Source organism: Dreissena polymorpha, chromosome 5, assembly GCF_020536995.1.
Source record: "Dreissena polymorpha isolate Duluth1 chromosome 5, UMN_Dpol_1.0, whole genome shotgun sequence".
Lineage (NCBI taxonomy): Eukaryota > Metazoa > Mollusca > Bivalvia > Myida > Dreissenidae > Dreissena > Dreissena polymorpha.
In genome coordinates, this window is record NC_068359.1 from 24,362,219 (window position 1) to 24,379,283 (window position 17,065).

At 36.8% G+C, this 17,065-nt stretch overlaps 1 protein-coding gene across 6 annotated transcripts in view; it reads left to right on the forward strand.

The window, feature by feature from the left end:
- The first annotated feature begins 346 nt into the window (after positions 1-346).
- Positions 347-17,065, forward strand: part of LOC127880966 (multidrug resistance-associated protein 1-like) — a 121,132-nt gene continuing 104,413 nt past the window's right edge. For 3 of the 6 annotated variants that reach the window (XM_052428482.1, XM_052428481.1, XM_052428486.1), the window contains exons 1-5: positions 347-473; positions 3,919-4,101; positions 7,500-7,628; positions 8,660-8,788; positions 13,511-13,624. In XM_052428482.1, the coding sequence (XP_052284442.1) occupies positions 441-473; positions 3,919-4,101; positions 7,500-7,628; positions 8,660-8,788; positions 13,511-13,624 (588 nt within the window). In that variant the 5' untranslated portion in view covers positions 347-440. Of the gene's footprint in view, positions 474-3,918; positions 4,102-7,499; positions 7,629-8,659; positions 8,789-9,265; positions 9,276-9,323; positions 9,332-9,380; positions 9,388-13,510; positions 13,625-17,065 lie in introns of those variants that run through there. The other 3 variants (XM_052428483.1, XM_052428484.1, XM_052428485.1) reach the window with 3 other exon arrangements.

Consider the following 17,065-nt stretch of genomic DNA (forward strand, 5'->3'; position numbering starts at 1 on the left):
GTTATTCCACTACCAGTTCACATGCTTCATACACAGTTGAAAATAACACTATTTCACTCAACAACCGTGACACATGTACTCAATTTTTCAACTTTTCGCAATTAAAATTGTCTTCTTCTGTTATTGTTGTTGTTGTACTTTTGAAAGTAGTTCGAAAGATGGCGACCATTAACCCAGAGATTGATTTATGAAATAAATCGTCTGCTGATCCAGAGTGTCCGATGCGTTCAGACACTCTGGATCAGCAGACGATTTATTTCATAGGAATCCGAGATAGCCGATGTATCACGATTGGGACAAAGTGTTACGATTGCACTCCCGGCTGATATCGGTTGAGGACGGAAACTACCGAAGATTATCGAGCACATGTTGTGAAACGATCTGTACTTGCCGGTAAATGTCAAACACTAAATTGTTCGTTTACTGGTGAATTGCATACAATGAAAGAGTTCTGCGGGGGTGAAGCATTATGGGTATGTGTACTTTTTATCTTTCATATGAATAAATTCACTGTCATATATCAGAAAAGCATACAAAGTTGAATTCGCAACCAAATTCTTCACTGAGTTGGTCAAAGATCTATAAATAGACATTATTATGTACATTACAGTGTTTCACAGGTACTTGAAATTTTTTTTGGTCCTTATATTATAATATATATAAGGACCCAATTTTTTTTTCAAGTACCTGTGGTACATTATGCAAAATTAACAGACAATGTTTACATGGGCAAAAATTAAATATTTAATTTGATGTTGCTGTTTTTGCAGTCATATATACATAAGCATGATTGTTAAGCTTGCGAAATTATTAAATATTAACTGAGGTGTTCATGAAATGATGGATACTACAGGCTAAAATTGTATAATTATGTATGAGCCACGCTATGAGAAAACAGGGCTTAATTCGTGTGCGTTCAGTTTCTTCCCAGATTACCCTGTGCAGGCTTTATCAAATATTTCTCAACTGGTCACGGTCGGCTGGGGTACCGTAGTACTTAAAAGTACTTTGGGTACTCTTTTAAAAAAGTATATTATAATGTACAACGGGAACAGAAAATACGCCTAAATGCATCCGGCAAATATATAGACAATAACAGGTTACTGCCGCTCAATTGGTCATTGTCGGCTCTGGTACTACTCACATGTACCCCGGGTACTCTTAAGTATACTTACATATACCCCGGGCAAATGGCGTTGACGTCACAAATACTTAACAATACTTTAACGCACTCAGTCAATATAAGTCACAGATTAGCCTGTGCAGGCTACATAAAGTATGGCTGAACTGATCATAGTTGGCTCGCTTACTACTTCAAAGTAACTCATGAATTCTTTATGTATGCTGTAATGTAACTTGGGTACAGAAAATACGCTTAAAGGCACCCGGCCAATAAAAAGAGAAGAACAGGAAACAATCAGGCAGTAACCTGTTTTTATGCCCCCCTTCGAAGAAGAGGGGGTATAATGTTTTGCACATGTCGGTCCGTCCGTATGTCTGTCCACCAGATGGTTTCCGGATGATAACTCAAGAACGCTGACGCCTAGGATCATGAAACTTCATAGGTACAATGATCATGACTGGCAGATGACCCCTATTGATTTTGAGGTCACTAGGTCAAAGGCCAAAGTAACAGTGACTCGTTCTTGCATGCAGTTTAGGACCACATTTGCAGATTATATTATGTACTGGTGTGGTGGGGTCTCCGTCCCCACCAGATGGTTTCCGGATGATAACTCAAGAACGCTTATGCCTAGGATCATGAAACTTCATAGGTACATTGATCATGACTGGCAGATGACCTCTAATGATTTTGAGGTCACTAGGTCAAAGGTCAAGGTCACAGTGACTCGTTCTTTGATGCAGTTTAGGACCGCATTTGCAGATTAAATTATGCACTGGTGTGGTGGGGTCTCCGTCCCCACCAGATGGTTTTCAGATGATAACTCAAGAACGCTTACACCTAGGTTCATGAAACTTAATAGGTACATTGAGCATGACTGGCAGATGACCCCTATTGATTTTCAGGTCACTAGGTCAAAGGTCAAGGTCACAGTGACTCAAAATAGTAAAATGGTTTCCAGATGATAACTCAACAATACTTACGCCTAGGATCATGAAACTTAATAGGTATATTGATAATGACTGGCAGATGACCCCTACAGATTTTAAGGTCACTAGGTCAAAGGTCAAGGTCACAGTGACTTGAAACAGTAAAATGGTTTCCGGATGATAACTCGAGAATGCTTACGCCTAGGATCATGAAACTTCATAGGGACATTGATCATGACTGGCAGATGACCCTTTTTGATTTTCAGGTCACTAGGTCAAAGGTCAAGGTCACAGTGACAAAAAACATAATCACACAATGGCTGCCACTACAACTGACAGCCCATATGGGGGGCATGCATGTTTTACAAACAGCCCTGTTTATCATACCTATACGTCCCCATTTTAAAAGAAATAATGAAAAAAACGATATGACGCTGCTTTTTTTTGCGGGACTGACTATTATTTTAGATGTTTGACATGTTTATACTGACATCATGAGCACTTAATTGCTCTTAATATTTGTAAAAATATGTTTGTTGCTGTTTTTGATGCCTTTTTCTGTCTAAAATATATTATACATCAGATTGTTTGTTTTGTTTAATCTGATTCTATTTTACTTAAACTGATGACTTAATAGTTCCTAGCAAGTAATAAGACCTACCTCCTTACATGAACTGATATACCAACTTCCTGTTGAACCGATAACAAAAATATGTCATGCAACATATATCAGTCAGATATAAATGTTGCGGTATGATAAAAGACTGTACCAGAGTGTTATTCCATCCCCAAATCTGATGTTGTGAAACATTCTACCTAATACCATAAAACGGTATTGTTTTTTTCAATCAAAGATTTCTGAATGTGTATTTACATAATTAATTTGAAAAAATGAGGAGCCAAAAACCAATTTAGCATTAGTGTTCCCGGTACAATGTAGTATATTTTCCGTAACTGGGGTAAACTGTAGTATACTTAAGAGTAACTGGGGTACTTTTAAGTAGTACCAAAGTGGACAATGACCAGTCAAGCGTTAGTATGGGTCACCTCACTTTATATAGCAGCTACCTGACTAAAGCAGCCACTTTGACTGCTATCCTTGACTGGCAGCTGTACACAGGACGGACTGAAGATCCAGTCATGAGTGGAAGTTTCATAACTGTGAATCTTTTCAGAATACTTCATTAACATGGGGAAGTGACAGACTATACCAGTAATTCGCTTAATGTTTTCAGTATGTTTGATATCTGGGTATCTTTACAGAATACTTCATTAACATGGGGAAGTGACAGACTATACCAGTAATTCGCTTAATGTTTCAAGAATGTTTGATATCTGGGTATCTTTTCAGATTACTTCATTAACCTGGAGAAACACAGACTATACCCGGGATACACAGAATGATTTCAGAATGTTTCATATAAACCGCATATCTTTTCAGAACACGTAATTGACAATGACACAACATGCTTGGAATTTACAGAATGTTTCCAGAGTGTTTAACAACTGCGTATCTTTTCAGAATACATGTACTCCGTTAACCTGTAGAAACACCGACTATACCCATGATTCGCAGAAATTTTTCCAGAACACTGTACAAGTTTTAATATATAAATATATATATGGATCAGATGTAAGTTTTATAACTGCGTATCTTTTCAGTTCACTTTATTAACATGGGGCAATGACAGACTTTACCCAGGATTCACAGAATGTTTCAAGAATTGGTGCAAGTTTTATTTTTATAACTGCGTATCTTTTCAGTACATTTTTTTAACATGCGGAAATGACTGACTATACCCGGGATTCACAGAATGTTTCAAGAATCGGTACAAGTTTGATTTTTATTACTGCGTATCTTTTCAGAACACGTCATTAACATGGGGAAATGACAGACTATACCCAGGTTTCACAGAATGTTTCCAGAACACGGTTCTGGTCTGGGTCCCGAGTGGATGGTTGTTCTTGGCCTCTGTTGTGTACTTTCCCTACCTCTTGTATCAACCCTCGAAGGTGTTGCTAAGGACGAAGAAGAATCGCTTGAAACTGGTGAGTAACTTTTGTATCAATCCTTGAACATGTTATCTAGCAACAAGAAAAATCAGGGGGATTTTACCTTTATATACAACAGACGCAGTCTGCATCTTCCCCAAGCAATCTAGGCTGGTTTTTTCTCCTTTCCGGACTGAAAAATTCCCCCAGCGGAAGCTTTTTCCCCTCAATAAAACAGTTCAAAACAATTGAATTTTACAACAAATTCGCTCGAAATTGTACATAACGGTACCCATCCAATTATGTTTGCCATCCTGTACACGCCGTACTGTACGGTATACATTTTATGACGAATTTTTACCTCCCTTGGTCGATTTACGATAACTTTAAACTCGCTTTACATTAATTGTCACCAAAATGTCGCACAACTGGAAAAGCAAATGACCCCCCCCCCAAAAAAAAAGTGCGAATAACTCTGTCATTCCATCAACATTGCTACAGAGCTCTGTACCTTGGGACAACCAACATTGAATGCTCTGATGCGTATCAGCAGTTTCCAAGAACTGTCAGGGCCACACCAGTTATTGACAGAGGAGGGCATGGAAGCATTAGTGGACATGTTTAAGGGGAAGAAAAACAGGGAAATGCAACTGTAAAATTGTCTTATGAAATGTAAAATAACCAGAAACCTTGATCTATGAAGAGGATAACAGTCTTTTTTTAAACCCATTTAACAGTAAAAGTAAGACTCTTAACATTTTTCCCCAATAAGGAAAAAACGTGCACAATTTTTCCCCAAAAGTGGAAAATAGCACCTTAAATTTCCCACACGTAAGGGCTAAAGGCCCCATCCCCCACAACCCCGAAAAAACCCTGAAAATGTCTTGAAACTGGTAAATAACTTTTGTATCGACCCTTGACCATGTTGTACAGCTATAAGTAAAATCTCTTGCAACTGGTAAGTAACTTTTGTATCAAACCTTAAACATGTTGCCCAGGATCAAGAAGAATCTCTTGAAACTGGTGAGTAACTTTTTTGTATCGACCCTTGTATGTGTTACCTAGCGACAAGAAGAATCTCTTGAAACTGGTTAGTAACTTTTGTATCAACTCTCGAATGTATTGCAGAGCAACAAGAAGAATCTCTTGAAACTGGTGTGTAACTTTTGTTTCAACCCTAAAATTTGTTGCTGAGCATAGCAACGTCTGTATCAACCCTCAAATGGGATACCTAGCAACAAAATAAAAATATCTTGAAACTGGTGAGGTACTTTTGTATCCACCCTGGAACATATTGCATAGCATCAAGAATCTCTTGAAACGTGTAACTTTTGTATTGGCCCTCGACCGTATTGCATAGCAACAAGAAGGTTCTCTCGAAACTGGTGAGATGTTTTTATCCACCCTCGAACGTTTTTCAAAGCAACAAGAAGAATCTCTTGAAACTGATAAGTTACTTTTTGTATCAACAGGGCTCTTTTTCAGCTTTTTTGGAAGATAGCCCATGGCTTTGAAATTGGGAATTTTATCTGCTTTTTCAAGAAATTGGGAAAATAAATTGCGATTTAAAACTGCATCTTCAATCACAAACACCATCATGATCAACAGTTTTCCACATAATAAGCTCACACAAAGTCTTCAGTCACATCAGGCGGCATTTTATTAGGAGGCGCTTCATCTTCTTCTGGAGTCTTACTGCTTTCAACATGTTGAATATCAGTCAGCACTTTGCTTTGGGAAATTAACGATGATGATGCAAAAGAGTCACTTGTTATTAAATTACTTTCATTAACAATGGAAGGAGTTTCATTGGGAAGACTTGTTCTTCGTGATGATGTTTGTTTATTTAATGACGCTTGCTTAACAAAATCAACTGTTTTCGTTTTGATGCCAGGATTTTGCTTAGGAATCTTTTTCACGTAATATTTTGAATTGTCTGTCATCTTGGTTTGACATTCAGCCGAATCATGAATTTCATCGCAAATATAATAAGAGCCGGACCAACACGGATAATATTGTGCACATGGATAATGCCGATGTTATCCAAATCAAGGTATAGTCTAAAACCCGTACGAGACCGGATCAGATTAAGCTTTGTTAAAAAGCAAAACAGCCGATGTCATTAGCGTTTTTTTCCCAATTGGGAATTTTTTAGCAAATTTTGTGAAAAAAGTATACTTTTTGCGATTGGGAATATAGCCGAATTTCGGCTATAAAATCGTGCCAAAAAAAGCCCTTTCAACCCTCCCATGTGTTTCCTAGCAACAAGAAGAATTGCTTGAAACTTGTTAGTAACTTTTGAAGCAACCCTTTATGTGTTGCTTAGCATAGCAACTTCTGTATTAACCCTCAAACGTGTTATCTAGCAAATAGAAGATTCTTTTGAAACTGGTGAGGTCAGCTGTCAGGATTACTGTAGTTGCTTCTTTGCCATAACATTTGAAAATGGGCATAATGCTTGTGTGTAAAGGTACTGGACTCGACTTATTTTTTTGTTCAGAATGGACTTCCACAAAAGCGAAAACGTTCCGTTCCTGATTAATCTGGGACACCACTTTACGCTCATGCATTAAGCCCTGTTTTCCCAAAGTGTGGCTCATTGATATTTTCTTCTGTTTTAATAGGTAGATACTGCTATTTATTTATTTCTGCCCCCCTCCTCCACACCTTTATAGATATTTGTGTGTGTGTGTGTGTTTGTTTCTATCTGTTATATATACTTTTTCATTTTTATGTCCCCCACTACTATAGTGGGGGAATATGTTTTTTTGCCCTGTCTGTTGGTTTGTTGCTTTGTTTGTTTGTTTGTGCAAACTTTAACATTTGCCATAACTTTTGCAATATTAAAGATAGCAACTTCATATTTGGCATGCATGTGTATCTCATGGAGCTGCACATTTTGAGTGTTGAAAAGTCAAGGTCAAGGTGATCCTTCAAGGTAAAAGGTCAAATATATGGGTAAAAATCACTCATTTTATGTACACTTATGCAATATTGTAGATCGCAACTTGATATTTGGCATGCATGTGTATCTCATGGAGCTGCACATTTTGAGTGGCGAAAGGTCAAGGTCATCCTTCAAGGTCAAAGGTTAAATATATGGGAACATTGTGTTTCAAAAACACATCGCTTGTTTTTACTGAGTTTCGTTACCAACCAGATCAATATTGATGCCTGTTTACTAGAATAGATGATGGTTAGCTTCATGATTACGGACATCCTATTTTGTATCAAGATGATTGTCCTAAAGAGTAATCTGGGACAACACTTTCTGCCTAAACTGGATTTTCGCTTGGAAAAGACTTCCTTTAAATTAAAAATACAATAAAACAATCGTCCCTGATTAGCCTTTTCATACTGCACAGGCTTATCTGGGATGACACTACGCGTATGCATTAAAAACCTTTCCCAAAGCGCAGAGCATATATCATGGGCGGGAGTGTCACATGTTTCAGGTGATAGCAGTGCTGCAAATGATAGTCCTCATTGTGGAGTTATCGCACCGGGCATACGAGCTTAACAGAAAACAGGAGACCTACTGGCAGGCCAGTTTCGTGGGGCCTCTTATTGAAGCCGTCACAATGGTAAGGCTTCAATATAGAATGCCCTGGCGGAGTGGATATGGTGCCCATCTTATGACCATGAGATTATGGGTTTGATACCTGCTTTAAGAGCGTTCTTTCGATCTCCCTCAAAAACACCAAGTAGAGGTTCGGACAGATAAACGGACTTGATTGTGTTTCAATGAACCTTCGGCTTTTTAATGCAATCAAGTCATAAGAACAAATGTTCTAAGCACCTTTAAGGATGTTTTGGCAAAAAAAGTGACTTCTAGAGTGTTCATAAAGATTCACTTTAACAATTTTAAGATAAAAAACTGACCCACTCAATGGTGGCCAGGTTTTCCATCAGACAGTATTTATTTTTAAAACTCGTCTAAGTATAACTTAGACAAATGTTACAACTTTCATGAGAACTGCATAAAGATGTGACTTATAGAGTGTTCACAATGTTTCACTATAGCCATATATGGACAGCAGACATACCCCTTGTCAGCCATTGTTTTGAATGGACTGGAACAATAATGAAATATTATATCTATAAAAAAATAAGTAGAACTGTTACTGTCATGCCTGAAATACTCCCTTCAGGTGGGTTCGTCAGCTGGTATAGTAAGTTCAGTATATTATACTGTGAAAATGTTAAAAGTCACTTTAAGAAAATAGTTTCTGCATGTTGCATTCAAATGTTTAATAAGAACATTCTCGTCCAGATAAAAAGTATTTGCATTTAACATGAATTATTTTCTGGAAAAAAAAGCCTTAAGTTTCCGATCCAATGTTTAAAAAAAAGATAATCTTTTTTAACCAGGGCTTAATGAATGTGTGAATCGTTCCAGATTAGCCTGTGAAGTCCCAACAGCTTATCAGGGATGACACTTTCCACTCAAATGGTTTTGTTTCTTTTAAAGGACTTCTCATTTTAGCGCAAAAATCCAGTTTAGGCAAAAAAGTGTAGTCCCTGATAAGCCTGCGCAGACTTTCAAGGCTTATCTGGGAAACACTTTTTGTGCATGTGTTAAGCACCATTTGCAAATGGTTTACATGCATTTCAGGTCCTAGTGGCGGTATATATAGAGTTGGAACGGAGAAAGGGCATCGTAACATCAGGAGTTCTCTTTATTTACTGGGTGATTGCAAACATTGGTTACGTCATCCCATTCTACCTACGCTTGATTGAAAAGGTACGTAGTCCATCATCGCTTACGTCATCCCATTCTACATGAAAAAATAAAAAGTCCAACAATGCTTACGTCATCCTATTGTACCTACAATTGATTGAAAAAGGTGAGCAGTCAAACATGGCTTACGTCATCTCATTCTTCTACACCTGATTGAAAAGGTGAGCAGTCCAACATTGCTAACGTCATCCCATACTATCTACGCTTGATTGAAAAGCTATGTAGTCCAACAGTGCTTATGTCATCCCATTCAATCTATGCCTGATTGAAAAGCTATGTAGTCCAACATATTTCTTACGTCATCCTAATGAACATTTGCTTCATTGAAAAGGTAAAATAGTCAAACATCACTTACCCCATCCCTTTTTACCTACGCTTGATTGAAACGGTACATAATCCAACATTTCTTATGTCATCTATGCTTCAATGAAAAGGTAAGAAGTCCAACATTGCTTACCTCATCCCATTCTACATACGCTTGATTGAAAAGGTAAGTAGTCCAAGATTACTTTTGTCAGCCCATTCTACCTATGCTTGATTGAAAAGGTATGTAGTCCAACCTAGCCTACGTCATCCATTTTTACCTATACTTGATTGAAAAGGTTAGCTCTGTATATACCGGGTGATGCTTCCACAGTGGGGCTTGAACCCTTGATATCACGGTCGTTAGGCAGACACCATTGATCTCACGGTCGTTAGGCTCGAACCCTTGATCTCACAGTCGTTAGGCAGACACCATATCCACTGTGCAAAAATATTGTTTTATTTGTTCAAATATCTGGTTTCATGGTTCTTGGGCTTATGTTTCATTAATATTAAAATAATAGATATGGAATACATTTATGTGTTACTTATTTAAGATTTTCCTGTATTTTAAATGTAATTTATTGTCCCCTACCGGTTTCACCGGAGGGGACTTATGGTTTGCGCTTTGTGTGTCCGTCAGTCTGTGAGTCTGTCACACTTTTCTGGATTCTGGGATAACTTTTTAAGTTCTTAATATTTTTTCATGAAACTTGAAACATGGATAGATATCAATAAGGACATTATGCATGTCATTTCATTTTGTTCCTACATCAAAAATTCTGGTTACTAAGGCAACAAATATATATAAATATTATTTCTGACAATGATGGAGCCGGTAGGGGACATATATTGCTTGGCAAAAGTCTTGTTATGTTTACTAACAAATTTATAATGTTTTAAATAAGTCTGACATACGTTATTTATGCGTTACTTATTAAAGGGACGTATGCGCAGATTTTAGTGTTTTTTTTTATGCCCCCGGATCGAATGATCGGGGGCATATTGTTTTTGGCCTGTCTGTCTGTCATTCTGTCCCAAAACTTTAACCTGGGTTAAATTTTTGCGATAACTATTTGCAATATTGAAGATAGCAACTTGAATTTTGGTATGCACGTGTATCTCATGAAGCTGCACATTTTGAGTGGTGAAAAATCAAGGTCAATGTCATCCTGCAAGGTCAACAGTAAAAAAATACAATCCAAGGGAAGTAATAAGCTTTAAAAGGGAGATAATTTCTAAACCTGCAGCGCAATAAGGGGCATTGTGTTTCTGACAAACACATCACTTGTTTTAAAATGTAATTGTAGTTAACTAACAAATCTATAATGTTTTTAAGTCTTGCATAATTACAATTGAAAGTTAAAAAGTTGAATAGACAAAATTGACATTCCGTGGATTTGAAACCGGGCAAAAGCATGAGTGCATCCCCTATGCCACGCTGGCTTTATAATTATCATCTATTACAGGTATTATTTTACCAACTTCACATGAGGATTATACATTAATGAACCAACCTTTTAAACATGTTTTTAGTCAGGAGTGTTATTTCGCTTGTTTAAATTTAATGTTTGCATTCTTGTTTGTATCTATGATGATTTTTTGAAAATCACAATTTTACCAATCTGTGAAAAAATTCCTTTAAATCTTAACACCACTAATCGGACATTAACCTATGCATATATATTACAGAATCATCAAAGTTTCTCACCTTGAATAGATTACTTCAGTACTTTCTGTTTTGCAAGTGAGTGCAATTGATTAAAGACACATCCACAAACAAAACCAAACATGAAATAAAAAAATAAGACACACTATTCATGCAGGTAATTTATGCTAAAAGATGTCACAAGGGTCAGGCTAATGTTGTCATGTCATAATGTAAAAATGAGCCACAATGGGGCTTTATGCATGCGCATAAAGTGTCATCCCAGATTAGCCTGTGCAGTCAACACAGTTTAATCAGGGACAACACTTTACACTTTTTATGGACAAGTATGTTTAGTTTAGAGAAATTCTCTTAATGAAAATCCAGTTAAAGCAGAAAGTGGCGTCTGCACACACTAATCTCAGAGAACACCAAGCACATTCATTTAGAACAGTTTTCCCATAACATGGTTCAAATTTATTTGAGCCTTGTTCTCAGAAAACTGGGCATAATGCATGTGCGTAAAGTGTTGTCCTTGATTAGCCTTGGCAGTCGGCACAGGCTAATCAGGGATAACACTTTCCGCCTTAATTGGATTTTTGCTAAGAAGAGACTTCATTTAAACGAAAAATGTTGTAAAAGCGGAAAGTGTTGTCCCTCATTAGCCTGTGCGGACAGCACAGGCTAATCTGGGACGACACTTTACGCACATGCATTATGCCCAGTTATCTCAGAACGCGACTCATTTATGGGAATACAAAACAAGTTTTATTTGATAGCTCAACAGGTATACTCAAACCCGGTTGAGTCGCGGGTCGTTTTGACTCGCGGTATTTCATTAGCGCCCTCTGGATTGTGTTTGTAAACAAACCTGCGTGACCTACTTTTGAAATCTGACAGAAAACATCTTTTGCTGCCAGTATGAATAGAGTTTTGGTAAGTAACTACCCAAAAACGATTCAAAACATCAGTTTAAACCAAAATTATGTAAAAATCCATGTTAAAATGAAATTTCCCTTTCAACTTTTTCACTTTTTAAGTTCGTCTGCTTGCGGTTGCTTAGGTCAGACACTACCAATATTATTCTCTTTGTGAAGGGGTTACACACCACCGATTTTTTAAAAATTATTTCGACAGGTCAGGCTCTAAAGCATAAGAATGAATGAACATGAACAGTTATTTGAATATTGAGAAATAAAATTAGACACTGTTTGAACATAACTGTGATATTTATTTTATTTGATGTCTTAAATTCCATATGTTCTAATTGTTATATACGTTATTGATTGTTACTTTGAATGGTATGTCAGATCTTTATGTTTATTCATGTTAAATTTTATATTAGTGTCGTTTAACCTATTTACCGCGAGTCAACCGGGAGGGAAAATAAACAACAATGGCGGACAGTGGTGTTGTTTTGTTGATACCGCAGTTAAAATTGAAGGATTTTCGTCATAAAAAAGCTATTTTCCAATGAAGTTAAGTCAAATATGTTTGTCTTATAAATTATTTATCTGATATTTGAAGATGGTTTCTAGACGCAAATGAATATTCCTTAAGTACCGCGACTCACCCGGGTTGCAGGCTATAGTTACAAAAAGTAATACATTTTTTGATAGATTTTTATTTTGTGTCAATGCATTATGTTTGTTGAGTATTTAACATGTTTCATATGCCAAGATAATGCTTTAATGAATATTTAAGATGAATATTTAACATGTTTAATGTACCCAAGAAATGCAAAGGAACCCGCAGTCTGTTCAGGTTTTATGCTATTTGCTGCTCATCTTAGGGTTGGAAATGAAGGCTTTAAAACTTGAATCTAAAGGTCTTAAAGTGTCTATGACGCTCAATATCAACGAAAATTTCGTTAAGTATTTCGTAAAATAAAGTTAACACCTTAACAATCAGTGTTCCTTGTAGCAATAGCCAAAATTTCAATGCTAGACGTGGTATGATTACATAGATTTTTGTTGATACAAAATGCTCGTTTGTATTTATTTGTGGCCACAATTAATTCCCACGAATATATCATTTCATACGACACACAAACACTATGTTAGTGTTCATGTGTCGTATGAATAGATATACAAAACAATAATAAAAACGAGCATTTTGTATCTACAAACATCTATTTTACCAGACCACATCTGGCGTTGAGATTTTGGCAATTGCCAAAAGGAACACTGAATTTTAATTGGTTAAGTTTATTTTACGAACAATTGTACGATATTTTCGTTGATTTTGAGTAGTAATGTTACTTTAAATTTAATTTGATCTTCTGGGAGTTCAAAGGGGTAAAAGTGTGTATTAGAGTATAATAGGGTTAACTATGTTAGTGTTCATGTGTCGTATGAATAGATATACAAAACAATAATAAAAACGAGCATTTTGTATCTACAAACATCTATTTTACCAGACCACATCTGGCGTTGAGATTTTGGCAATTGCCAAAAGGAACACTGAATTTTAATTGGTTAAGTTTATTTTACGAACAATAGTACGATATTTTCGTTGATTTTGAGTAGTAATGTTACTTTAAATTTAATTTGATTTTCTGGGAGTTCAAAGGGGTAAAAGTGTGTATCAGAGTATAATAGGGTTAAGTATAGGCATTGATATAATTCTGAATATTTCAGGAGTATTAAACATTTCTTGGATAGTTTAACTGATATAGATACACAAATAATGATAAATGTTGGTTGATTTGAACTTTGATTAAATCAATATTTGAGTTGAATGTTTATTGTGACCAGAAAATGTGGACATTGCAGGAGTATGAAACATTTCTTCTGGGATTTGTGATGTCCAACATTTACTTCCTCATGAGTGTGGCCCAGCTTGTGTTGAGTTGCCTTGCAGAAGAGGTACCAGTCACTACAAGAAAGGTACGTTAAGATAATTAAAATCTATTTTACTTGAGCTTGAATGCATCAAACGCCTTAGGCTTAGTGACACTGTTGAGTCGTTTCCTGGGTAGAACCAGACTTTGTGTCTTTGGAGTAGATTTGAAGAAAGCTCCCGTGGTGGGGATCAAATCTTTGACCTCCCAGTTGCTAGGCGGACATAATATCCATTATCCATAGTGTCTTATAAATAAGTACATTAATTTGATAAGAATTCGTTATTCTAACATATTTGAACAGCATTCTGAGATAACTTGGCTTAACCCAAGTTGCATGCTGGGAAATTTGTCGTCTGCTAAATGTCGTCTGCTGAATTTCTAAAATTAGCATTTTCTTCGTTTTTTTTCAAAGAATATTATCAGAATAGCAAACAGTTTGGATCTGTGGCGTCTCATCTGGATCCAAACTGTTTGCAAAGGCCTTCAAAATTTTGTTCCCGCACTGAAAGCTTTAATGCATGTGCGGTTGGCGAAGGTCAATCAGGGGCTACACTTCCCGCCCACACTAGATTATGGTTTAGAAGAAATCTGTTTTAAATGAAAAAGTCTGTAAAAGCAGAAAGTGGAGTCCCTGATCATCCGGTGCTTATAACTGCACAGGCTAATTATTGACAACATTTTATGCAAATGCATTAAGCCCCATTTTTGCAAGAGCAAGGCTCAATTATTGCTTCAGATTTGTTGTGACATCATCCAACAAAGTTATAACGGGTTACTACCTGACAATATAATGAAATAAAATTATGTTTTTGCACTGGTTTAATCAGTATTTTTCCTAACCTTAAAGTCAACCATACTGAGTAAAATGTTTTTTATGAATTCAGTTTTCATTCTCAGTAAAACAATTAAAACACACTGTTGCATCAATGGCATAGTATTACATGTTATCAGTCAACTAGCACCCCTCGAAAACTCATTCCATTGTTACGTTGTACCAGCAATTTTTGGACCCACTAGAAAAAGTACCAGTACCATACCAATTGAGAAAAAGTAGTGCAAATAACCCAGAAATTTGGAATATACCCGTCGTGAAATCTTCAGATTGGGAATATGGGTCTCTTTTAAATTGCTTCATATAAATTGCACAAACCAATTTATAAATTCATTTTCATCCCTTTTTGCTTAAAATGTTTAGTTTCAATGCTCACAGTGTTTGTTCATGTGCAGATAATGCACTTTTGGAAATGAAATTGAATAAATTTTCATTGCTTTCAGGAATTTTTAACCAGGTTTTCCAAAGGAAAAAACTAGTTATTAGATTGGCAAATGGGGGCGGGCTGGCTGGTGGGCGGGCCAAACAAGCTCGTCCGGACCATAACTATGTCGTTCATTGTCAGATTTTAAAATCATTTGGCACATTTGTTCACCATCATTGGACGGTGTGTCACGCGAAAGAATTACGTCGATATCTCCAAGGTCAAGGTCAAACTTTGAGTTCAAAGGTCAAAAATGGCCAAAAATGAGCATGACCGTGCCATAACTATGTCATTTATTGTCAGATTTTAAAATCATTTGGCACATTTGTTCACCATCATTTGACGGTGTGTCGCGCAAAAGAATTACGTAGATATCTCCAAGTTTAAGGTCGCCACAACTAAAAATAGAAGGGGGTAATTTTGATGAACAATCAGTAGCAATGCACATTTTGAGTTGTAGTTGTTCCCCTTTATCAGACTTTTTTTTTATTGAAAACCTGGTTTTGTGACAATTTTGTCCCTTGTTCAGATGTCAATTGGGAATTTCATACTTTTTTCTCTATCGGGAAAATACCTTTTATGCTTACTTTATAAGGAAGGAAAATATAGCTGTTTGTACCCATGTCAGCTCATGCCCATATGTTCTTGCTGAGCTATTGTGGTCAGTTTATGTGTCTTGCTGAGCTATTGTGGTCAATCTATTTCTCTTGCTGACGTATTGTAATCTGTCTATGTCTCTTGCTGAGCTATTGTGGTCAGTCTATGTCTCTTGTTGAGCTTTTGTGGTCAGTCTATATCTCTTGCTGAGCTATTTTGGTCAGTATATGTGTCTTGCTGAGCTATTGTGGTCAGTCTATGTCTCTTGCTGAGCTATTGTGGTCATTCTATGTCTCTTGCTGAGCTATTATGGTCAGTCTATGTCTCTTGCTGAGCTGTTTTGGTCAGTCTATTTCTCTTGCTGACGTATTGTAATCTGTTTATGTCTCTTGCTGAGCTATTGTTGTCATTCTTAGTCTCTTGCTAAGCTATTGTGGTCATTCTATGTCTCTTGCTGAGCTATTGTGGTCAGTCTATGTCTTTTGCTTAGCTATTGCAGTCATTCTATGTCCCTTTCTGAGCTTTTGTGGTCATTCTATGACTTTTTCTGAGCTATATTGTGGTCAGTCTATGTCTCTTGCTGAGCTATTGTGTTCATTCTATTATCTTGCTAAGCAACTTTGGTCAGTCTATGTCTCTTGCTGAGCTGTTGTGGTCAGTCTATGTCTCTTGCTGAGCCATTGTGGTCAGTATATGTCTCTTGCTGAGCTATTTTGGTCAGCCTATGTCTCTTGCTGAGCTATTGTGGTCAGTCTATGTTTCTCGCTGAGTTATTGTAGTCAGTCTATGTCTCTTGCTGAGCAATTTTGGTCAGTATAATTATATCTCTTGCTGAGCTATTGTGGTCAATATATGTCTCTTGCTGAGCTATTTTGGTCAGTTTATGTCTCTTGTTGAGCTATTGTGGTCAGTCTATGTTTCTCGCTGAGCTATTGTAGTCAGTCTATGTCTCTTGCTGAGCAATTTTGGTCAGTCTATGTCTCTTGCTGAGCTATTGTGGTCAATCTATTTCTCTTGCTATGCTATTGTGGTCAGTCTATGTCTCTTGTAGAGCATTGTGCGGTGTCAATTTTGAGGTTGGTAACACTCAAGAGCTATTATTTTTTTAATCTGTTTTTTGATGATACTTGGTCAGACTGTTTATCTTGGCAATATCTAGGCCACCTTTGAATCTGTGTCAGGCGTGTCCAAGAACTAGGTCATACTCAATTAAAAGCAAAGTGAAAATGGCTTTTGCAACCAGCACACAACAAGAACAGCCTCCGAGTAACTCGCAGTGTGTTCTGGTTTTATACTGTTTGCTGCTCATCAGTATCTCAGGGTTGGAAATGAAGCCTTTTATACTTGAATTTAATAAGAAAGGTATTTAAATAGTCCCCTACTGGTGAAACCGAAGAGGATTTATGGTTTTGCGCTTTGTATGTCCGTGAGTCTGTGAATCTGTCACACATTTTTAGCTCAGCTATTATATATCATGAAATATATATAGTGGAGCTATGCTACTCACCCCGGCGTTGGCGTGACCGTCAGCGTTAGCGTTGAATGTTAAAGTTTTCGTACTACCCCAATTATTTTCATTGTCCCTTGACATATTGCTTTCATATTTTGCATACTAGTTTACCAACATGACC